The sequence below is a fragment of the Lissotriton vulgaris genome, chromosome 5, assembly GCF_964263255.1.
Source record: "Lissotriton vulgaris chromosome 5, aLisVul1.2, whole genome shotgun sequence".
Taxonomy (NCBI): domain Eukaryota; kingdom Metazoa; phylum Chordata; class Amphibia; order Caudata; family Salamandridae; genus Lissotriton; species Lissotriton vulgaris.
In genome coordinates, this window is record NC_141693.1 from 844,916,676 (window position 1) to 844,942,602 (window position 25,927).

The 25,927-nt window shown below is 46.1% G+C and overlaps 1 protein-coding gene across 2 annotated transcripts in view; it reads right to left on the minus strand.

Annotated features, from left to right (window-relative positions):
• VPS26A (VPS26 retromer complex component A) overlaps positions 1–25,927 on the minus strand; it is a 352,216-nt gene that overhangs the window by 264,104 nt on the left and 62,185 nt on the right. For both annotated transcript variants that reach the window (XM_086922395.1, XM_086922394.1), the window contains exon 2: positions 6,854–7,003. In XM_086922395.1, coding sequence (XP_086778521.1) covers positions 6,854–7,003 — 150 coding nt within the window. The remainder of the gene's footprint in view (positions 1–6,853; positions 7,004–25,927) is intronic.

The following is a 25,927-nucleotide window of genomic DNA, read 5'->3' on the forward strand; positions in this document are numbered from 1 at the left end:
GGTGCATGGACCAATCACTGGTAACTCTAATCTGAAGGGTGAGTAAATGCCAAGGCAAAGTGGAAGGCTAGTAAGCACTGACAAAAAAATATTTGCAATGCTAAATGCGAGACCTATAGCGTTACAAACAAGCGGCCGCCATTGGCCTGCCAGCTTAGAATGAGAAAGCGAGTGTGGCCCACTGAATTTAAGCAAAGCACATTGTGCTGCCTAAAGTAAGAGAAACTCAATAAATAAAATAGTTCACGGACTGTGTAACAAACAATTAAAGGGGCCAGTAGCCATGGGAGGTTCCAAATTAAGACATGGCCGTACTAAGGAGGGTCTAACAAGCCTATTTCGGAATCAGAAGACAGCATTTACAAAGGACAAAGACACAAGCCAATGGAAAATATGAGATGGTGAGTGGGCAGGGCTTTTCTCCTGTACTGAATTACAACAGATCATCCCCAGAGCAGCGCTTTCTCGCTGGCTCAGGCTCAACCTAATGATGTTTAGCAAAGTGACCTTGGATCATTCGGTCTAAAGGCTGCAAAAAGTATTCACACGTGTACTCTTGCCTAATGACCACATAGAGCTGCTAGGAAACTGTACACCATACTTCTTTCCGGAATACATCAATGGAAGATTTTGGGGTACAGGGTTTAAGTGGTAAGGAGTAACATATCCATTATGTACAATGTATGTATGTATGTATGTATGTATGTATGTATGGCATATTTATATAGCGCTAAACTGTCACCCATAGGGTACCCTGGCACTTGACTTGGTCAGCCACAATAGAAAATAAATAATTCAGGATCCAGAATAAATCAGGCAGTGTTTGCGGCGAAGTTAATCCTTATGCCTCACATGCTGCACTTTTAAGTTTTAAGATGCCATGTTATTTAATATATTACGCGCGTAAGAGCAGAAATACTTGAAAGTCTCTTAAATCATTAGTCCTGTAGATAGCGCTTTGCTTTCAGCATTCATTTACTATTTATCTCCACTTATACACTGACCTCATTATTTCAAAATGTCTTCATTTGGATTGGAGGTTATACTTTGAACTTAAGGAGTTATTCCTCGCCTCTTATTTTTGATGTCTGGAAGTGGGTTCCAGCTGTGTTGGCCCTTGTCGTCAATTTGTAAAGTAGACGCTGAGGCGGTTGGGAGCGTGGGGAGACGTCTTGTTACTGGGGTCATAAGCTGGCATCTGTCAACATTCCAGAACACTCAGCTGATGACTGGGAGAGGGGAGGTACGGGAGGAGGAGAGGGACATAAGGCAGCTCACTGGTCTGGCATGCACATAGCGTTTAAATAACATTTATAAATACAACAAAGTCGGAGAACAGGAGCAGCTTTTTTATTACAGCACATGTGTAACTTAGTGGGGCGCTTCACGCTATGCATAAAAATACATCATTACATTGTGTCCGTACAGCTACCCTGGCCAAACAGAAACCACGAGGCGCAACAGGGGGCCCTTTTTCAGACACGTTTCCCCTGGAGGAAAGCCGGGACGGTGATTAATAAGAACGGTAATCTACTCAAAAATATCCACGGTGCAGCCGAAGAAAACACTGCTTAATCTCACCTTTATTGCAAGAACTCAGTCTGCTGCCATGACTTGCACTTAATAAAAGTGCTGTCTCCTCCGGAGCTCGCAGGGCTGTAAACAGCACTGCGCCAATATTAAACTCTGAGTGTCAAAAACTACAATCTATTATAGCCTCCACGGCAGAGTAATTCATATCGAGCGCAGAGCGGGAGCTGACCTGGGATGGCGGAAGCAGGGGGTGCGGTGGAACACACCTGTGACTGACCGGCTCAGAGAGAAATGGTACTGCTTGGTGCTTCCACGCAGCCTCTTTCAAATGCACCACAGTAGAGTCGCAGTGTGCCCTTCTAGCACCAGGAGGCCTTTCCCTCATAATTCCCCCCCCCCCCCCCCCCCTACAGAGCAAGCTTACAAAAAAAAAAAAAAAAACATGTTAACCGCGCTAGCTAAAAACACGGCGCAGGTCACCCCAAGTTTATTAAGGGAGCGAGGACAAAAGGAGAGGAACTGCATTAATGGCACCCATTTTGTCTCAAGGAACTTTGCAGTTCATGAGTTGGAGTTGGCAATCTTCTCCATCCCTATTCTGTGCCACAAGCAAGCGTGACGCGTTTATTCCCATACAGGAATAACTTTTTCGGGGCTATACTTTGCTACTCCTGGTTAGGACGAGGACCGAAGGCTGCGCAGCCTCCGGGAGGAGATTTAATGTTTTGGAGTTGGGGGCTTGAACCCGCCTCTCTCCTCCATTGGCTGGCTTCCTAAACGGAGGCCAGCCATTGGAGGAGAGGGGCATCACTCCTTTAAAGCCCCGTCTCTTTCGGATTCGGGCGTGTTTTTGCGTTATTTTTTGCGTTCTTTCGACTGTGACGTCACCCGTCACTCAGAACGCCAAAACACGCCCCCGATTCTGAAATTTGCGAAGCTTTGCGGCCGCCATTTTGCTGCTCCGTCTACCGAGGACATGAGGTAACCCTTGTTTTTAAATGTCTGCTGTTTATTATCTGAAGAGCCATGGTTGTGTTATTGGCTTATCCGCTTTACCACGCTGATCTGGGGGCATCAAAGCTTCCTATCAAAACAGATTACAAAAAAAATAAAAAAGAGATTATTATTTCAGTACGTCATCTGCTTGATATTTTTACGTTGTTGCAGTTAAGCGAGGTTTTGTGCGTTTATATTCTTCTTCTCTCTAGGTATTCATCTGCACATTTCATGTCAATCTTGGTTCCAGTTACATTGATTTTTTTGTAAACAAACTATATTGGGCATTTAACTCCTTCCGTGCTCCCGCCGGCCAACGGCTGTCGCAAGTACTACCTGGCTAGTGCTGCACACGTCCGTTGGCCGGTGTGCCCCCGCCACTCGTTAAAAACACTGCACCATGGAGGAATACGCGGTTATGAGACATGCAGTATAATAATACAGAATATGTGACCAATTATAAATACTAGTCAGACAGGTGTTATATTACTAAGGGACCAATATCTATGTTCAACCGATGTTTTCTCAAGAGCTGTAATGGTGGCTAAACTCTGGTCACATTTCAACAATTAACACAGTAGCGAACTCAACCGTTCACCCACTGCCAAGTGGAATCCCCACCCTCTCCTCCCTCCTCCACCCCCCAGGCCTGTCTTGAATTCCTGTGTCTGTCAAGGCAGCCTTCTCAGGGCCATTCTCCAGGGACCTACATCCAGTCACCTTAGTCTCCATCTTCCCTTTTGTACTTCTACTAGATGGGTACTTCGCCTTCCCTCCTTGCGCCATTCCCTCCCTTTCATGCATTTATACCAGTATATTTTATGGTTCATTCTCCTGCTCCCCTCTTCTAAAATGTCATTGAACTGCTTAAGGTGTGTTGTCAGAGCTTCCCATGCCCTAGCTGCTTCTAACACCTTCTCACTCCCATTGCGTCTGGCCTCTCGGAGCCACGTTGTTCCTTTGCAGTCTGCCCAACGTGCAAACTCTACCCGCCACCTGCGTATACTAGTACCTCCCTTTACCTTCCAATGACTCGTGATATCCCGCTTCGCTAGTATTAGTCCCAGGTCCTGGAATTTACCTGTGTTCTTATTCTTGGAAGAGTGTCGGAATCTATGTAGCAAGCAGTCCCCTGGAGTCATGGTCACTTCTTTTTCCGTTCGTTATTTCTGCTAGTGTTCCTGTCACCCTCCTCCAGAAATTCTCTATCTCCGGACAACTCCAAAACATATGTGGGAACCCCATGCCTATCTTCCCGCAGCGGGGACAAGCTGCCGTTATCGTGTTGAAGTACTTGTTGATACGCCGTGGGGTAAGGTACGCCCTACGAAATACATACAAATTTACCAGTTGAAATCTAGCATCTCTGGTGACCTTGCTGACCCTCTTCATTAGTTCCCCACATATTTTGTCCTCTATGGGTTTTCCCAGGTCCTCTTCCCATTTCTGTTGCAGTTCATTGAGTGGAGTGAGTGTCGCCCGACTCAGCCTCCTATATAAGCAAGTAACAACTTTAAATGTCCCTGCCGCTGATACCACATATTGACATCCTTCGGCTAGAGGTGGTTCAGTTAACCGCTACCACAATGCTAACGTATCTCTGCAGTTAAGGCGGCAAGGAGCCGGAAGTCGCCCCCTGGTATTTCGTTTCTCTCACTGAATGCTTCAAAGGGCAGTTACATGCCATCCTCATAACATCCCCATTGTGGGCACTCCTATAGCCTCCCATGCCTCTAGTACCCGCCAGTCTGCTCTATGTTGTAGTGCCATCCAATATCTCAATGGTATTTCCGTCACATATGAGCGTCTCACTTTAGCCCTCTGCAAGCTTCTGACCCAGCATATATAAGCCACTCGTAGCTCCACAGTCATTTCCCTTTCCCGTACAAGTAGCCTTAACACTATTCTGGACAGGAGGTCCGGGCCGGGCATCCATCTCCCTGCTGCACCGTCCCCGAGAGCTGGCTTGCCACCCATATCGTCAGCCATTGCATTTGAGTTGCAAGATAATAGGATTCGAAATCTGGTACTGCCAGTCCCCCCTCGGTTTTTGGCCTCATTAAGATCTTTAGAGCTACTCTCGGTCTTCCAGCACCCAACAAGAATTTAGTCATCATCATCAGGAGCTGCTTAAACCTCTCCGCTGGGATCCATACCGTCAGAACTCCAAATACGTACAGGAGTCTCGGGAGAGACACCATCTTTAATAGTGACTACCTGCCGGCTAGTAACAGGGGAAGGGTACCCCTTGGTTTCAATTGCATTGATAATGTGTGTTTGGCATTTCAACCTTCTTTCTTTTCAGTTCCTTAAGGTTTCTAGGATTCCAAATCCTCTAAGGTTTCGGTCTCTTGCCGGCCCTACGATTAACTAATTAATGTTAATGTGTATTTCTTGTGGAAGACATAGCAACTTACTATTTCACAAAAATACAGTCCTAATATCAGCTTCATCTCCTCAGGAAAAGAAACTCAAGTAAGATTTGTTTGTCTTGGGACCGATACCTAACAATGGAAATCATTTGGTTTCTTTTTAAGAGCTACATTCTTAAATATTTTAGAGCTTTTGGATATGGTTGTGTCTGAGTACTTCATCATAATGTCTTAACATCCTTCAGTGCTTCATTATTCCAAGTCAGTATATGCTACAGATATTGTTCATAATGTATTCAGAACAATTACAAGCACAGCCAGTTGCAGTTGGTCTAAATTCGTGCACAAGACTAATTCTGCGTGAAAAGATTACATTTTAAGGCTAGTATTATTGTAATTGTTGTCCATTTGATTACTGCTTTACTAGTGTTTTGACTGATCTAAGACCATGTCAATACAAGAACTTTATTGTAACAAAAATCCTTTTTTCAGTTTAGATTTTTTGAAATGAAGGGCAGTTAGAGCTAGCTATAGAAAACCTTAGCTTTCTGGAAGGTCTCACGTCATTTATTCTTTAAAGAAATGTAGCATTGCTAGAGAACATGTCCATCACGCCCATGGCATTTTAAGAATAGTTAGTTACATTGTTCCATTTGTTTGAGTGATGGGGCAACAGATAGTGCTTTTGTTGTTACTGCAAATGCAAAATTAGAGCTAGAGTGTATTCGTTGAAGTGTTTAATTTGCTAACTTGATGGCATTTCAATTGCCAATTTATGGTTTTTTGTTTATGAAGTGCATGCTGTTTGGGCGCTCTAACCTTTCAAATTCATAGTGGTATTTACTAATCCTTGTGCTTTTACTCTGCTGTTATGATGCATTGCTGATTATACAACTTTTTTGAACATGAAATAAATACATGTGCACCAATAGACTTTCTTAAAGATGCAACAAAATAAATTGACATTTCGCAATAACATACTAGACAATATTTTGCTGCATGTAGCCTGTAAATTCACCACTGATAATGTAAACTTCAGCTTTTGACTAATTTTCGAAACACTCTTCTTTAAGGGAAGAGCTTAAATTTGATAATACAAAATGATCCAGAAAAAAAAACACAATCTCTGATCCGGAGATCAGAAACAAATTTCTCTGAACTCTGGTTTGAACTATCTGGCACGGTGATAATAGCATAGAAACACAATTATTTATTTTATTGCACCACGGAAATAGCTCTAAAGCGCACACTGCACCAGGGACATCTCAAACATAAGTAATGTCTCCAGTTAGGTCAAAAAACCCAGAAACCAGACTGTAATGGGGTGCCATGTGATTAAATCTGCAGCTGGCAATCTGAAGTGATATGAGTAATGTGCAGTGTTTTGCAATTCCCAATACTCTAAAATAAATACATAAATACTTGCTAATGCGGACTGTTCAGAAAACGTACACTATTCACAGTTTCAGTATTGTTGTAAACCAAGATGCTTCATAATAAGTTTTTCTTTCTACAACAGCTGAGGAAAACACACACATCACCCAATTATGATCACACACACCAAAGCCAGTATTACAGGTGGTGCACTCTTCGCTCTAAGCTATACATTTGCCGTGTCTCAAACTCCTTAGCTGCTCGTCTTCTCAGTTGTACTCCTTGTAATTTCTCCACCAAGTGAGGTCAGATGCATTATGGGCCATTTCTAAAAATCAAACATCTTCCAGACTACGATGACAGTGAGGTGTGTATCAATGGACGTACGATTTTTACAATCATTTTGTTAAAGATGTAAAGGTTGTTTTCAATGTTCATCTAATTATTTTTTGTCTCATTATCTTTTTTAATTCAGACAGACCAAACAACGGTGGAAGGTTAAATGGATATTTTAAGTAACATAAAAGTAACACTTAAAAAACACAAATCTGAGCTACCAAAAACAGTTAAATTCTTACCTTTCCTGTAACAGATTCACCGTCATAAAACAAGAAATGTTTTTCTACTTTGCCTTCCTCAGTCTTAATTTCTGCCAGTTTTCTTGTTTCTGCATCATTTAGGACTACTTCAATTTCACAAATGGGACCAAAGAGGCCTCCGAGAAAACTCTGAAATGAAAAACAGACACAACAAGCTTACCCGACATTACTATAAAACCTACCAATGAAGAAAGATCAACACAATTGGTGCAGGTCCAGTAAATAGCTCAACACACCTCTACCCTCCTCTGGGCTAGGTTTTATCTGCTTATATTGTGAAGACACATTAAAGTTGTTCAATCCTCAAACCACATGCAAGGGCTATGCACACTTGTTTTTCTTACACAACTATTTCATATTAAATATTTGTTAAGGATTGCTGGGGGCAAGGGGGTTGAACACATTTTTAATAGATGCCACTACTAAGTCACTTTGTTAGAAGCCCTCTAGAGAAAAGGGGCAAGTGCCGTTGAAGTATAGTGACTTGCTTGGTACTTGGATTCTCCTGCAAAAGTCTGTCGGAATTCCGATTTTAAAGCCACTGGAATAATAGTAGGCAGAATTAGAACATCTGGATTATATAGTCAAGGAGAATTCTACCTTTCATGGAAATAACTTCTGGTATGTGAATATTAGGGGTTCTTGTCCTTCTACAGGTGCTGCAGTCTCCCTTTATCGCCAATATGAAGATCCAGCTTTCTCATATGGCCCCAGACAGTAGTTGATAAATGGTTGCCTTGGTTCCCTGCTCAAAGTTATTGCTGGAGGTCCGCCTGATGAAGGTTGGAGTTGTTGAAAATCAAGGCTGCTTTGTCTTGAAGACATTTCAAAAGTCTTTTTCACCACCCTGCACTTTCTGGCTCGATCTCACTTTGAGGTTCTTGTTCATCCATCCTTTCTCTCTTTGACACGGTTTTCCCATCACGGTCTTCGGCTCTCCTTTCTGAATTCCCTGCCTTGCTCTCATTTGCTCTGGGTCATAGCCAGACCATGGAAAATAAGTTCAGGTCCCTATAAATGCATCAGTGACCTCCACCTACAACCAACTTCAGGATCAAGCCCATTTGGGCATCACATCTTCATGGGAAGGTGTACTGCTGAGCGGAGCAGAGGAAAGGAAGTGGAAGTGGAAGTGCTACCACAGCTAGTTTTTCAATCAAACACAAAAGTACTGCTAAGTGCAATACTTACAATAAGCCTAACTGCTGGACACTGCCCCATTGGTGATACCTAAATCCTTTAGACACTGGAATGACGACCTCGAGACCCCTTTGACCGAAGCCCAATGGGAATTTTGTTGTGGGCAACTCACCGAACTCTCTCCGAATTACAAGTTGAGATTGATCTATTTTAAATATCCGCATAGATTGTATAGAACACCAGTGAGCCTCCATCGTATGGGTATACGTGAGGACGATAGTTGTTGGCGTTGCGGCTACACCCGGCCACGTTTCTACATGTCGCACGGGACTGCCCCAAAAAAATCCGAATTCTGGCTCCTAGTTTTTGATTCAGTGAATCACATTCTTGGCGTATCACTGGCCCCATCCCCTACTCTTGGTCTCTTAGGGTATGTTAAACAAACACCACCCAAGCGGCGTAAGCTAAATGCACTCCTTTTACTGTTTGTGAACAGACAGGTTGAAATCCAATGGGGCAGGAGACTGGTGCCCTCCATTAAAGAATGGGTTAGGGACGTCACATACGGACACACACAACTGAGCATATTTCGGGAGCTCATGCCACCCTCTTCTAGACCTCGTTATATATGGGAACCAATTCTGACCTAAGCTCAAAGTCAGCAAACATCGAATGCAGTAACAAATATAGGAGACACTCAGAATGTACCACTGACATGATGTGATATTATCCTTCAATTGCCCCCGGGGTCTGTCTACCTTTCGTAGTTCCTAAGAAATGTGGTCATGAGAATGATGTACAGATATGACTTGTGCCCTCTCTGATGTAGTATGTAATGGACTATTATTTTGTTGTTGCGACTTGCTGATTCGTGCTAATATCTAGATAAACGATGAATGTAAATCCTTCTGTTAGTGGAGTGTTTGTCACTATTGGGATTTGTGTACTTTTGAGACTGTGTGTCTCTGAGCTCCTATATTGGTCAATATCTTGCTGGCTTGTTGCATTGTATTGTAACCTGTTTCTTTGAAAATGTCAATAAAAAAAATAAGTAAAAAAATAACTGCTGGAAATTGCTGTGTAGCATTCCAACCCATCATTCTTTTGTCTACCATATCATCTCAGTTTGTACCCAACCATATTAAATCAGTCTCGAACTTGCTCCAATAGGAACAGTCCAGCCCGAACTGCCAGGTCAGGTCCTCTGAACAGGAACACAAGCAACCAAAGACTGGCTTTGCCCTAATCACAGGCTCGTCAATCGAATGTAGCTTGGTTCCAGTGGCACAGTGAGCACGGGACACATTTCTGGGCATACCCATATCACCTAAGGCATAACATCAAACACATAAAAGGTGACGGGAGGTGGCATGGTGTGCAAAATAACGATGGACTGGGATGCAGCCTTTAGTAATTGCCAGTGGCTGAGGTTAATCCAAGCACTTCATCAATGACTAATTTGTATTCTTCACTGCTGGTTTATGTTTTACTCCGCAGCACTTACATTTCTCTGCTGGTTTTCATCTATTTAATGCTTTTTTTGGTTTCACATAATAAAACGAGCATTTGCAATGCAATAGGTATCGCATTAGGAAAGTTGGAGCAATTGGTCTAGTAAATGACACATTTGTTAATTAATGTGTTGGTTTTGAAAAAAGTGAAATTAATAGCTTTGTCATTCACAATGCCAATACTTTTAAATTTTGCAAATGTGACACCTATAACATTTGTAATGCAACTTGTTTTATATTTATGTGACTTAGATGTATTGATATTACAAATAACAATGGCTTTAATTTTTTTAAATAATTAATACTTAAATAAATAAAACATTTGTAATAAAGCTTGAAACATTGAGAGAACATATTTGAACCAGTGATGGAGGGTGGAATTGGAGGGTGGAGTTGGAGGGGGGGAGGGTGGAGTTGGAGGGTGGAGTTGGAGGGTGGAGTTGCAGGGTGGAGTTGCAGGGTGGAGTTGCAGGGTGGAGTTGGAGGAACTAACTTTTAAATTGATGAAAAGGTTTATGAGAAGCTGAACGAGCGCAGAGGTGACGCATGTAATTGTAGTTTAATGGAAGGCATGGCAGATGTAGACTACAGGGGCACAGATTTTGCGCCTAAAAAACAAACCACTGCGAACTGAATGTAATAGGTAAACACATACAGCAAATACGTATATAATACGCTGGAGTACTGTATTTTGATGACAGAATTAACAGAAGTTTAGCAAAGAAGCACGTGTTGCATTATAACAGAAGCAGTTGAAAAGTTAAGTGAACGGACATAATATATGTGTTTTCCTGTAAAGCAATACAATACTATTGAAAAAGTACGCAGCAAACTATGCTTACTACTTAAATGAGCACGCAAATATGCAAATAAAAAGCATACATAACAAGCATTGGCAAATGGTGAGGGAGGTGTGCCTAGATTGAGTGACTACATAAGGAGGAGGAAAGAGGGAGAAACAGGAGAGGTGGGAGCAGCGACCAGATGTGGCATAACAGCCAAAGCGTCAGACCTTGAAGCTGGGGAACCAGGTTCGGGCTGGAATGTTCCCATGAGGCACAGGGTCAGACTGATTTGCATATGGCCATGTCTGAACTGGGGTGGCGGAGTGAGCTAAAGAACGGTGATGGGTTAAACCCAGATCAGTTGACTGGGGGTGAGTGTTTGTATTGTCAACGCTCCGTCCATCACCACCTTTGGTTTTTCTTTGTTCGCTCTAAGTTGGCAGGGTATGCTCAGACGTGAGTCCCTTGCTCACTTTGCCACTGGAGTCAAGCAAGCCCGGCTGAAGACGGCTGTAATGCCAGAAACCGGTCCTGGGAAGCTTGATTCCGGTCCAGAGAAGACATGGCTTGGCAGTACAGGCTGGACTGTTCCCATGAGGCACAGGGTCAGACTGATTTGCATATGGCCAGGTCTGAACTGGGGTGGCGGAGTGAGCTAAAGAACGGTGATGGATTAAACCCAGATAAGTTGACTGGGGGTGAGTGTTTGTATTGTCAACGCTCCGTCCATCACCCCCTTTGTTTTTTCCTCGAATCTGGCATTGGCTCAAGCATCCTGTGATTGTGTGCAAATCATGGGTGTGTTCCATTACTGGGGCTCTTTGACGTTTGGAGCTGCTCATTGTATTGTGTTCACTCACGATGCCAAGGGATTATTTCCCCAGAAGTAAAAGGATGATGGTCAATGTTATTGAGGGGAGCAGAACGTTCTACAGACACAAGTATTGAAAAGAGACTGTTGTGGTGAGAAGTAAAGATTACATTTTCGGTGTGATGTAGGGTATAAATATCCTTATTGTATGGAGGCGAGCTTTGCTGAAGGATAAGCATGGACCACACAATACGGAAACGAAAGTGTAGCATTCATAGTGCATCAAAACATAACATGTTAAATGACGCAGCTATGCGTCAAATTAATCTCTAACACCAGTTTTATTTTAAATGTGCCCTTCAATCAAGAGAGACCTACGGAAAATCACCTGCGGTTGAGGAACAGCATAGACACAAACCACGACTCTTCGGATGCGCTTGTCAAAAGAGACGACATCCTCCTGAGGCGAGGTTCGTCTGTTCGTGCCGGTTTTGCATTTTTTTGTGCAGTAGAACCCCTATACTTACCTATGCCCTTTACTTCATAAATAAGTACGAAATACCATGACAAAGGGGTGTGGGCGCAGACAAAGAATGGAAAGCGAGAAAGGAAAATGATGAACAAACAGGAGAACACAGAGTGAAAGGGAAAGAGAACAAGCCTCGCGGGGCAGCAGGGGTGCGATGTCGGGCACAAGTTGAAGCCTGAGCAGAGGAAAGGCAGCGCTGGGAGGGGGGCTGGGCACGAGCAGATGGTCCGGTTTATGACCTGCGGAGCGCGTGAAGTGGATGCTGGCAAATGGCTTTGATGTTTATGAATGAATGTGAGACTGAATGAGGGCTGTCAGGGTAAGGTAGGGTGGGAGGCTGCTTAGTGGCAGTTCACTTTCCTCTGTTTTGGTCAGAGTGAAGGAGTCTGGTTAATTTAATGATACAAGCGCACACAAAAAACAAGTATTAAATAGGAGCAAATAGGTCGCCGTGCTGAAATATGTTCGGTCCGAGTACGGCGGGCGGGGGAGCGGCAGCCTTTCTTTGAAGTCTGATGCGGCGGGCATGCGATAGGCTGGCAGCACTCTAAACAAGTCTTCGGAGGAGGGCTGATTCTGAGGAGCGCGTGAAGTGGCAAGCTCTGGCATTGCGCGGAGGGGGGCGGGGGAGAGCATTCCTTAGAAATCTGAAGCTCTCAGCATTGCTGTGGCGGGTCTGCCGAGGCTCGGGGAGCAAATGGCAAGCGCGTGCGCGGAGCACATGCACTGTGCGTAATCCGCCTGCCAAAGCCCTCTTGGTAAGCTTTCTTGATGCACCTCTATATGTCTCGAGCTGCAATGCGAAGCGCATTGGCAGGTCGAGACCTAAAAAGCTTTTACAACAGCACAATATTGAAGCATGAAGCATTACATTATTTTTGGTAGTTCTGATCCGATTATACAGGTGAATGAAAATCAAAAGGGATATTTTAACATATAAACATTGACCCAACTATTTTGAAACGAACCGCAAAGCCACTTAAAGCACCCTCAGTCATTTCATAGTAAGATCAATATAAGGAGTTTGAGAAGTTCAAGGCAAGGGTATCAAGGTCATAGTGATTCTCAATGGACACACATTTTCACAAATTTCTATGAGCAGCGCTTATTTTCAGCCGTCATGCACTGATCAATGACCTTGCACACTTCAATTTTGTAGGTCTCAGCTGATTGCCTAAGTTTTGTGTGATATCTCAGGTTGCAATAATTATTCATAAGGAACAAAGCATGTGATTATTCCAAGTTCATTAGAAGCCCTTCACTTCCAGATCCACATCGACCCCAAGACAACTCTCAGAGGCACCCTCCTCTACAGACCACCAGGACCCCGCGCAAAATTCAGTGAAGACATCACGGACTTCATCACCCCACACGCGCTCCCCTCCAAAGATTACATCCTTCTGGGAGACCTCAACTTCCACCTTGAAAAGATCAACGACCGCAACACCGCCACCCTCTTAGACAACCTCGCCAACCTCGGACTTAAACAACTGGTCACTTCCCCCACCCACATCGCAGGTCACACACTCGACCCCATCTTCACCCCCAGCAACCATGTCTCCTTCAGCCACACTACGGACCTCCCCTGGACTGACCACAGCTGCGTTCACTTCCCCTACAACAAGCCGAAACCCATCATCCACCTCCAACCAACTCTACAAAGAAACTGGAACAAAATCACCACGGATCAGATCTCCACATCGCTCCTTCGAACCTCCCCAGCCCTCTCCTCTAACGCCAACGAAGCCGCCTCCAACCTCACCCTTTGGTTATCCAACACCGCCGACACCTTAGCACCACTAAAAAAACGTCAACACAAACTTGGCAACAAGAAGGCCTCATGGTTCAACGATGATCTCAAGAAATCCAAGAAACTGTGCCGCTCCCTTGAAAAGGCCTGGAAAAAAGACCCATCCACCAGCAACAAGGACGCCTTCAAAAGCGCCACCCGTACTCACCACCAACTGATCCGAAAAGCCAAGAAAACAGCATTCAAGGATCGACTTGACAACAACGCCCACAACAGCAAGGAACTTTTCAACATCGTCAAGGAATTTTCCAACCCCTCGGCCAACTCCAACGACATCACCCCCTCTCAAACCCTCTGCGACTCCCTAGCCTCTTTTTTCCACAACAAGATTGCTGACATCCACAACAGCTTTGACAACCAACCCGGAAGCCAACCCACCCTACCATCTGCTGACCATCTTCCTCCCGTAAACACCCTTAACGCCTGGAACCCAATCTCCACTGAGGACACCATCCGCCTGATGAATTCCATCCACTCTGGATCCCCCACAGACCCATGCCCTCACCACATCTTCAACAAAGCAGACTCCGTCATAGCTCCGCACCTCCGAGACGTCATCAACTGCTCCTTCAACTCCGCTACCTTCCCAGAAGACTGGAAACACGCTGAACTCACCGCCCTTCTGAAAAAACCAACAGCAGACCCCACCGAACTCAAAAACTACCGCCCCATCTCGCTTCTTCCATTCCCGGCCAAAGTCATCGAGAAAGCCGTCAACAACCAGCTCGCCGCCTTCCTCGAAGCCAACAAATCACTCGACCCCTCACAATCTGGCTTCCGAGCCAAACACAGCACTGAGACCGCCCTCATCGCAGCAACAGACGACATTCGAACTCTACTGGACAATGGAGACACAGTCGTCCTCATCCTCCTCGACCTCTCTGCTGCCTTCGACACAGTCTGCCACAGCACCCTTTTACAACGCCTCAGAAACATCGGAATCCAAGGAAAAGCACTGGAATGGATCACCTCGTTCCTCACCGGAAGAACACAGAGAGTCCGCCTCCCACCATTCAAGTCCGAGGCCTCTGAAATCATCTGCGGCGTACCTCAAGGATCCTCACTCAGTCCCACCCTCTTCAACGTATACATGAGCCCCCTCGCGGCCATCGCCCGCCAACACAACCTCAACATCATCTCTTACGCGGACGACACTCAACTGATCCTTTCTCTCACCAAGGACCCCAGCACCGCCAAAACTAACCTACACGAAGGAATGAAAGAAGTCGCCGAATGGATGAAACAAAGCCGTCTGAAACTGAACTCAGACAAAACAGAAGTCCTCATCTTAGGTACATCCCCCTCTGCATGGGACGACTCCTGGTGACCGGAAGCCCTCGGAAAAGCACCCATCCCGACAGACCACGCACGGAACCTTGGCGTCATCCTGGATTCTTCACTCTCAATGAACAGACAAGTCAGCGCCGTATCCTCTTCCTGCTTTAACATTCTTCGCATGCTCAGAAAAACATTTCGCTGGATCCCCTCCGAAACAAGGAAAACAGTCACCCACGCTCTAGTCACGAGCCGACTGGACTACGGAAACACCCTCTACGCAGGTACCACCGCTAAACTCCAGAAGAAACTACAACGAATCCAAAACGCCTCAGCCAGGCTCATATTAGACATCCCACGCAACGAACACATCTCTGGTCACCTTAAAGACCTCCACTGGCTACCCGTCAATAAGAGGATCACTTTCCGACTGCTTACCCACGCACACAAATCACTCTACGACATCGGACCAGATTGCCTCAACTCTCGACTGTCCTTCTACACCCCCTCCCGCCAACTTCGCTCTTCCAGCCAAGCCTTCGCCACTGTACCTCGCATCAACAAGACCACCATGGGAGGCAGATCCTTTTCTTACCTGGCTGCCAAAACATGGAACTCACTCCCCGCTTACCTTCGCCTCACCCAGAATCACCTAGCGTTCAGAAAGCAGCTTAAAACGTGGATATTTGACAAATAATCCTTCTCCCCTTCCTAAGCGCCTTGAAACCCTCTGGGTATGTAGTGCGCTATACAAATTTTATGACTTGACTTGACTTGACTACGATATACATGAAAGCCTGCAGCCCTTAAATAATTTATATATATATTTTTTTAACTCTAATTTTCTTATAGTCCAATTGTGACATAGCTAGTGAACTGCAATAAGTAAAACAATGACAAAGCTGCTTACAGTTTATTGGTGAAGTCATAATGTCTGCTGCAAAAGCAGTGTGACAGGCAGGTCACGGAGAAAAGCTACAACTAACTGCTATTTAAACAATAAAAACAAGAACAAGATCAGTCAAGCTATTCTTATTTCACCACCCGATTCATCGACCTTAAAGCTGCGAGCCAGGAGCACAGACCACATCCCCCAGGCTACCCGGCACTGCCAGACTCACACCGCATCTCTACGCACCCGGAGGCGCATAAAGGCACCTGTGGGCCCCTGCTGCGCGGGACCCGCTTTTCTCTTTCTTCTTTTGCAGCCGCAAACCAGGGGCACCCACCACATCCCTAAAATCTAATGATTACAAATGGGGAGACACTCTAATAATGATAAACAACAAGCACAGCCCCAGTTGATATTACCGCCCTTGCTGCCAACCTCAGTCATGCTTCAGAGAGCTATTGGGGAGGTGGCCATGGAGATTGAATTTACTGAACTGTGGCCGTCACTAACCCCAGACATTTTGTGCACTGTGACTGACTCAGCCCCACTTTTAGCCAACAATGATTTTGAACATAGCTCTGTTCCTGCAGTGTCCGTGCAAGCACCAGACACCGAAGCAGGAATCACAAAAAAAAACATCTCTGAGGAAGAGGGGTGAGAATAAGGGCTCAGTAAAATCCACCAACTCCAAACAAACTACAAGGGTCGGGCAAAACGGAAAAAACTCAATGACGGGGCATTTATAAACCAAGACACGATGAGCGACCAGGCCCTGGACAGTGGCCAAAGCCCACAACAGGATGTGACCTATCAGCCCTGGGTGATTACCTTGATGGAGGATTTAAGAGCCCAGATTAGAATCATCATGAGAGAAGAGCTTGCCCCCTTGATAGCCCGACTTAATAAGTTGCCCAATGGGCGGGATAACAAAGAAGGAAATATCCTTGAAAGGCCTGCTCCACCTAGAGCCCGTGAAACCAACTTCCCTTCTTCTGCAGACTTTGGTGTGGCAACAGACCTGGGTAAACAAAGTGAACCCCGGGAAAAAGACCGGACCTGGTTGAAGATAGAATGGACATTGGACACAAGCAGGGGGAGGGGGGATGCCCCAAACTAAGGGAAATTGGAAGAATAACAAGGAGGCAGCTGGGTCACAGGGAATAGGAAGCAGAGTAGTGATTAGGAACATGAGCAGGTGTCTGGATTGTGAACACGTCTTACCATCAATAAACCTCCCCCAGCCTCATCCCCCTATGTAATTTTATTAGCAGGCGTACCTAGAGCAAAAGATAGTAAGAGGGAAACTCAGCTTGAGCTAAAACAAATGCCCGTTTTAGCTGGTAAGGTATTGCCACTTTTTTTTATTCATATACGGGGGAAATCTTTATGACCCGTAGAGTTAGTTGGGTGGGTAATAGGCCAAAAGATCTACAAGGGGACGGTGTAATAATTTAAAAAGTGCAAGGCTTGTACAGCACCTCTTGCAGATGAATCATTCTGCCCAGAACGTAGACACAGCAATAAAGTGGCTCCTGCTTACTTATTTTTACATCCCAACCTCTATGGCTCAATTCAGGGCTAGCAAAAGCCCAATGCAGGATGGGTGGCATCATCGTAGATATTCACCATGTCAGGGGAACTAATAACCAAGATCTTTAATATTTAACCTGCCGGTCGCAAACAGATATGAAGCCCTGGAAGAGGTAGATTGACTGGTATCAAAACAAACTATAATCAGGTGACTATTATAGAAAAAGGGATCTTATGGAGAATGACACTCGGTCAAGTTCGGTTTATAAAATGGGTGGCTCACATGGGACAGGGATGGAATATGGGACGGTGCGAGAAAGAAAGACCGCAAGAGACAGGTTTAGAGGTGCTACAATGGAAATGCCCATGACCTTGAGCACACTCACAAAGGCCAATCAATTGAAAGTGCATTACATACACACTGACCCCCACACTAATAGGTCAGGTCCATTAGAAACCCATAGCTCTGCAATAAATATTACGCCACAAGAGGGAGATAATTCTAATCCTCCTAAACTACATGCACTGATCAATATTGTAGGAAATCCAGAAAATCCCAGTTACGTAAATGACCAGGTGCCTTGGGTGGGAGCCCCCATCAGTCCTGTGATAAAAAACCACAGCAATCGGGTTGAGAGTGTATGTTTGTCCAACTTTAACACCTAGGATGGTGCCTCAACTGGCCAACTGAGTAAGCTGAAGATACTGTCCTGGAATGTTGCGGGTCTTAAAAGTAAGCTGAGTGGTTCGGATTCAGGGGACTTTGTGGATGTACATGACATTTTTATGTTCCAGGATGCATGGGTAATAGAGGAGGTGTCACGTATGGGTTTCATGACATGCAGAATAGCCGCCTCTTCCTGTGGTAAGGGAACACCTCCTGGGGGGTTATGTACCTGGGTTGGTTCCCACTTCGGTTGTACGACTACCCAATTGGAGTGAATCTCTGATGATATCCTGTGTATTCTGCTAACTATTTATCGAACTTTAAAATAGCAATAATCAATGTTTATTCTAGGCCAGTGAAGAACGGTCAAGAATCTTTGACCCTAAACCAATTAGATCGCTTTATTCCCAGGCTTCCCAAAAATGTCTGGGTGGTCATAGGGGGAGATTTTAACTGTCAATTTAAGCCTTTGAATGACTCTCATGGTACGCTACCCTCTGACGAAGACAAGTTCTGGGCCATTCCTGAGCCGAATATGTCTACAATCAGGGCATGGACACCATTGGCCCTTCAGATCAAGTCGATCACTCTAAATCACTCCCTGAGTGCCTGTAATGGCTGAACCAAATCCGATTCTCCCGGGAACTACACCTTAAATAGGATTGTTATTTTATGTTATGCTACAAATTGCTTATAGAGCGCACATACACCCAGGGGTTTCATGGCACTACTGGAAACATACCAAAATCAGAGGGAAGCTAGACGTGTGCGTTTGTAAACAACTGAGTTTTAAGTAATTTCCTGAACATGAGTAAATCTACACAGGAGCGTATCTCCAGGGGAAGGGAGTTCCAGAGTTTAGGGGCCAAATACGCAAACCGTCGTCCACCTGGTCGCTTACGCTTGCAGGCAGGAGTGCTCAATAACTGAAGATGCATTGAGCGAAGGGCGCGGGAAGGAGTGTACCTATTTAAAAGAGTATTAATAAAAATAGGACTCTTGCCGTGCAGTGACTTGAGAATTAAACATCCCGTTTCGAATTCTGTCCTTTGAGGTATCGGAAGCCAGTTGAGTTTTTTCAATAATGGTCTGGCTGATTGCCATCTAGGCTGATGATAAATTAGCCTGGCTGCCTGATTCTGGACCATCCGAAGCATCTTGATAGGAAATAGAGGCAGCCCTAAGTAGATTGAATTTGCATAGTCCAGGTGCGATAATACCAGTGACAATGTTACCAGAACCGTCGCCGCATGGGTAAGCATGCGGCTGATTTTCCTTATCTTTCGGAGTTGAAGGAAGCACTTTAATACCACTGAGCCGACTTGATTTTTTAGTGATAAGTAATTATCTATTATGACCCCTAGGCTCTTTACTGACGTAGAAGGTACTGGCGGGTGACCTAGGTCCGTCAGCCAGTACTGTGGGCCCCAAAAAATCTTGCTTTTGCCTGTCAGAAGTAACTCCGTCTTACTAGGGTTAAGCTTTAGATGATTTTGATCCATCCATTGGCGGATGAATAGCATGGTGGTCTGGAATGCAGCCACTGACCTAGGTGAGTTGTCAATAGTGAAGGTGAGCTGAAGGTCAACAGCATAATTGAAAGTTGATACATTCATTTCCTTCAGTTTGCGAATCAGAGGGAGGAGATATAAATTAAATAAATGGGGTGAAAGCGATGAACCTTGTGGAACCCCACATGATATGGATAACCTAGGGGCTGTAAATGGGGCCAGACGTACAGATAGAGTACAGTCTTTGAGAAAAGAACTGATCTATTTTAAAGCCAGTCCCTGGAAGCCAGCCTGTCTGACACGGTCCACCAAAATAGTGTGGTCGACCGGGTCAAACGTGGCTGAAGATCTAGTAATACCAGGGCCTGCGGTATATCTTCACCCGCCTTCTTATGTAAGTTATCCAATACTGCCAGTATCACGGATTCCGTTGGAAGTGCAGGGAGGAAACCCGCCTGGTGAGAGTCTAAATAACCAGACAGTTCCATAGGGGCTGTAAATGGGGCCAGACGTACAGATAGAGTACGGTCTTTGAGAAAAGAACTGATCCATTTTAAAGCCAATTCCTGGAAGCCAGCCTGTCTGACACGGTCCACCAAAATAGTGTGGTCGACCGTGTCAAACGTGGCTGAAGACCTAGTAATACCAGGGCCTTCGGTATATCTTCATCCGCCTTCTTATGTAAGTTATCCAATACTGCCAGTATCACGGATTCCGTTGAATGTGCAGGGAGGAAACCTGCCTCGTGAGTCTAAATAACCAGACAGTTCCATGAAATTAGACAGGCCTTTTGCCACATATGCTTCCAACACTTTCGCCTAGTAAGGAAGCAAAGAGATTGGAAAATAGTTAGATAAGTTGAGAGGATCAGCTCCAACCTTTTTTAGAAGAGGAACCACAATCGCATTTTTTTAAAACATTAGGGACATATCCCTGAAGTAGACACTCATTGAGAAGAGTTATAGCAGCGGTTGGTAAGGCAGAGAATATGTCCTTAAGTACATAGGACGGACAGCAATCCAAAGGAGAGCCAGAATTCACTTTAGACAATAAGTCCAAAAAATCTTGGTTACTAATGGCCGGGAAGGAATCTAAGGTAAGGTGATTGATGGGTAGATTAGCAGAGGTCTCCTTCGTATTAGAAATAGGAATGCCTGCTTTAATAGCAGCTATTTTATCAAAGAAACAATTACTTATGGAATTACAGAGATCTTGGGTGGGCATGGGGGAAGGTAAAATTCTATCTGCGTTGGCTAGTTCATTAACAATTGCAAAGATATCCCTTGACTTATTAGATGAATTGAGAATTCTGGATGAGAATCCTAGATTACATCATGGTAGAAACCAGGATATGAGACAAGGTCATCGAATCACTGTCTCGCCTCAACATGATAGCAACCATAATGCCTTGATACTGGAGCTGCAGTTGCCTGACACTGGGACCATTTCTAATCTCAACCTCATGGCAGATGATAGATTAACCCTCACCAATGACAGGAGGAAAGTTAGATGGTCATGGATAGAAAAGTCACCGAAAGATTGGCTATCCTATATAAATCTACCATACCCATTCGCCTGAAACTAGAAAAGCTTTCTGCCTTAGATGATACTGCCACAAGTAACTGATGTTGCCAAAATGCATGAAGCATTAACAGTGATCTTGGTGGACACGTTCTGGCATGTGTGTACACAGGTGGGGGGGGCACAGCAGTCAAGGTTTGATGGTAGTTGCCGGGAGGCAAAGAGGTCCCTGATAGAAGCTCTAAAAACCAAGACCAAAATTCAAAATCAAAACAGCAAGGGTCCTCTACAAAGATAGTATTACACTTGCAAAAAAAACATGGGAAATCGATCAATGGGCATCCCTGAAACAGGCCCTGTTTGCCAAGGCTATGAAAGCTTTCGGACTGTGCCAGCATTTAGGTACAAGACACTGTGAAGAAGCTTTTAGACTTCTGAAATAGAACACCCAGATGCCAATTGTATATGCTGTCTTATATTTTTAGGTTTCGCCTGGCGATCCGCTGCGCAGCAGCGTTCGCGCAGGCGAAAACTTTTGTTTACAAGTATGGGGCTTTGTTCCGCCTTTCTGTTCCATTGGCTAGCTCCATAAATGGAGGCTAGCCATTGGAACAGATGCGTCACTCATTCCCCGAGCAGATTCGTGGGCGTTCCGGCAATTTTTACTCATCCCGCCCCTTTTAGAACGTCATGCGGCGGTGGGCGGTATTTATTTGGTTTTTTTTGGGCATGTTTTTCGTCATTGATAATCTCGTCCCGGTCCCGTGTGGTTGTATCCTGCCCCCCTCCCGCTGTCCGATTCTTTCAGGAGCTGCTTGGCTCCGCTCGCCTCCCCCCCTTCCCTCTGCCCTCCTCCGTCGCGCCGCCCCCTCCCTCTGCTCAGCTGTGGTCTGAAGCTGCTGCTGGCCCTCGGACACGCGAGCCACCTCAGTACCTCACCCAGAAATTCCCCGCTGCCGCCACAGCTTGTCTGCCTTTGTAATTGGAGACTTGAATGCATTTTCAGCAGCGCCTGCCTTACAAGCCACATGGTGCGCCTTGTGAAGATCAATCAGCCGCAGCTCCCCCGACCCCCCTCCCTCGCCCCCTACGGATGCTGGCACCGTGCGGTGACGTTGGAGTGATTGACAGCTCTGCCTCCCCCTCCAAACAATATGCTGCTGCCGGGCGCAATTCAGGAGACAGTCAGTTTCCGTGATAGGTCCCCGGGGGTGGGGGAACCAAGGAGCCTCCCTTTCACCAACATTCTTCATTGTGGGCTCCTAAATGTTATGTTATGTTACGTGCATTTGTACTGCGCACAGCTGCCCCAGCTAAGGGGCGTCCTGGCGCACGGCAAGGTAACACGCAACAGCCACAAGAAACACAACAGCTAAAAGAAGGAACCAGGTTTAAAACAAGAACGTTTTGATAGCCTTACGAAAGGAAAGAAGATCCTCCAACAGCCAAATTTCCACCGGGAGGGAGTTCCACAGTTCGGCTGCTTTGACCCGGAAGGAACGGCCACCAACACGGCACAGCTTATATCGAGGGGTGATAGTAAGCGCTTGACCCAGAGATCTCAGAGGCCGGGTGGGGACGTACCAAGACAGGAGGTCCGTAAGGATTTGGGGAGCCGAACCCTTTAGGATTTTGAAGGCTAGGCACAGTACCTTGAATTGGATTCTGGCCCTGACTGGCAGCCAGTGCAACGTTGTCAGAGTGCTGGAAACAAGGTAGGATCTAGGAAGACCAACGATTGCTCTGGCGGCAGCGTTCTGCACGCGTTGGAGGCGGGTGACTTCGGCCAAGTTAACCCCCACCAAGAGAGAGCTGGCATAATCCAGGCGCGATATAACAGTCTGTGCACAAAAACTGGAGTCTAGAGGGAAAGACAGAGCTAGGACGCCCCCCACTCAATAAGTCATCAAACAAAACAAGTCCTAGTTCCCACTGCAATATTTTTTAAAGATCTATAGAAATCGCTGGTTGCTTGTAAATCACACCAGGGAGTCCCTTAATCTAGGGATACTCATGATCTCTTAATCTATTGCTTGAATAAAAAGCAGCCTCGCTCTGATCTCGACAGTACAAGACAACACAAGACTCACATACACTTTGAACGGACAAAAAATGTGTGAATAGCGAGATGGCACCTCACGGGCGCACCACCAATGGGACCCCTGGTTGGTACTCACCAGGATGGCCCTGTTATCATCATTGGTGCCATCAAGCTTTAACGGAAACGTGTCTCAAACCCAAAGTGTAAAGACAGTGCGTGGTGCAGTGAACACAACTTATATGTAACAAAAACTAACAACATTAAACATTTAAACATATAAGATACTGTGGAATTGTGCCCCCTTCGGTGAGCGAAGTCCTATCTCCCTTCAATAAGGTTGCCGTGGAGAATAATCGTTCGAGAAATGAGAAGACGCCGAACGATTATTCTCCACGGCAACCTTATTGAAGGGAGATAGGACTTCGCTCACCGAAGGGGGCACAATTCCTACGGTTTTCCTCTCGGCTGGTAGGAGAGGTTAAACCACGCAAAGGCATTGGCAGCACAGCGTCTTTAGCAGTGGCTTTCAAATTGAGTGGCCCTGAGGAAATTGCCTGATTTATACCACGGCAATGAAACATGTCGGCTGTAAGTGGGGTGTGAAGTGATAGGTAGTCTTCACACTCTCCTTTTTTAGTTAAGTGTTTTACTGTTTGCAACAAAGAAAGGAACAGAAGTAAAGTTTAATGTCCTGGTTGCACAGTATCTTATATGTTTAAATGTTTAATGTTGTTAGTTTTTGTTACATATAAGTTGTGTTCACTGCACCACGCACTGTCTTTACACTTTGGGTTTGAGACACGTTTCCGTTAAAGCTTGATGGCACCAATGATGATAACAGGGCCATCCTGGTGAGTACCAACCAGGGGTCCCATTGGTGGTGCGCCCGTGAGGTGCCATCTCGCTATTCACACATTTTTTGTCCGTTCAAAGTGTATGTGAGTCTTGTGTTGTCTTGTACTGTCGAGATCAGAGCGAGGCTGCTTTTTATTCAAGCAATAGATTAAGAGATCATGAGTATCCCTAGATTAAGGAACTCCCTGGTGTGATTTACAAGCAACCAGAGATTTCTATAGATCTTTAAAAAATATTGCAGTGGGAACTGGGACTTGTTTTGTTTGATGGCGATATAACAGTCGCCTGTATTACCAACTGCCGGGTGCGGGGGTCGAAGAACTTCAGGACTGGTCGCAGAGCCCGGAGGATTCCAAAACAACAGGCAGCCGTTTTCTTCGTGTGCCCCACAAAACTGAGAGTGGGGTCCATCCACACTCCCAATTTTTTTAAGTCCGTCACCAGGAGCGGAGCAGACCCAAGCTCCGAAGGCCACCACCTGTCCCCCCAGAGATCCGCCCTTCTACCGACGATCATGATCTCGGTCTTCTTCTCGTTGAGCTGGAGGCAGTTGGCCTTCATCCAGCTTGCCACCGCCCTAAGTCCACTCTGAAACCTGGGGGCATCCTGGTCCGCATCCCCGCTGATCGTAACCGCTAGCTGGGTGTCATCGGCATATGACACCATGGTCATACCCCACTGCCTGACAACCTCAGCCAGCGGTCTCACGTATAGATTGAACAACGTGGGGCTCAGCGAGGATCCCTGCGGCACTCCCTGTTTCAGAGGATGGAACTTGGACTGGAACGGTGGCACCGCAACGCTGAAGAAGCGACCATCGAGGAAGGACCGGAACCACTGGAGGGCGGATCCCCCCACTCCAATCTCCTCCAGGCGATGCAACAGGATGGGATGAGAGACAGTATCAAAGGCGGCGCTTAGATCTAATAGTACAAGCGCCGCCGTCTGTCCTGCATCCATCACTGTGCGAAGATGTTCAGCCATGGTGAGAAGGGCGGTCTCCGTGCTGTGTCCAGCACGGAACCCGTTCTGGGTGGGGTCTAAGATGTTAGCTCGAGTGAGGTGGTCGGAAAGAACCTTGTTCACGTGGGCCTCCACGACTTTGGTCGGCCAAGGGAGCAGGGAAATAGGCCGATAATTTTCCGGCTTTTCCGGGTCCAGGGAGGGTTTCTTTAAAATAGGGGAAACCACAGCCCGCTTCCAGCTGGCTGGAACCGTACCCGAGGCCAGCGAGATGTTAATCAGGGAGAGTACCGAGGTACGACCCACAAACGACTGGTCTCTAAAGAGGGCCGGCTTAAGCGGATTGGCGGGCGACCCGGATTTCACCTGCTGAGCCAAGATGTCAAATCCCTCAGATGTCAGCGGGGGCAACACATGAAGCAGAGAATCTCCATAGATGTTGCATAGAGTGCCTGCCGGTGGCCTAGTGTCAGGGAATGTTAGGTAGATGTTCTGAACTTTTTCTAAAAAGAACAAGGCAAGAGCCTCACAATGCGCCGTGGAGCTCGTTGTTGCAGCCGAGGCCCGCTTTGCCACAAGGTCCTTTACCACTCTGAAGATGGTTTTTGATGGATTGGGGCTATTGCCGAACTCCGCAGCGTAAAAAGCTGCCCGGGCCCGGCATATAGCGCGATGGTAAATTTTAACGGCAGCGAGGTAAGCAACCTTCTTCCCGCTGTCGTACGCCTTCCGCCATTCCCTCTCTGCTCGCCGGCAACTGCCCTAAAGTGCGCGTAATGCACTGTCATACCAAGGGCTTGACTCCCTAGAACTGATTTTCCTAGTCGAGATGGGAATCAGGGAATCAAGTGCCTTAGAGACCCACGAGCAGAACCGATCGTACCCTGCCTCTACATCCTCCAGAGACCCCAGCGGCACTGCTGCGAGGGCTCGATGAAGGTCCTCCAGCCTCAATTTACTCCAATGCCGTGTGGAGACCATCCTTACGGGAGCAGAAGAAGAAATTCCCGGCAAGGGGACATAAATGGCCACTGAAGAATGGTCCGACCAGCCGAGCGGAGTGACGGCCGTAATTGTGACCTCTGTCAAGTTCGTAAAGAATGGATCCAACGTATGGCCACCTACGTGTGTGGGATGCCACACTATTTGATGGTGTTGAAGAGCCTCCAGATCGGCTAGAATACAGCACACCGTGGGGATATTCTGATTCTC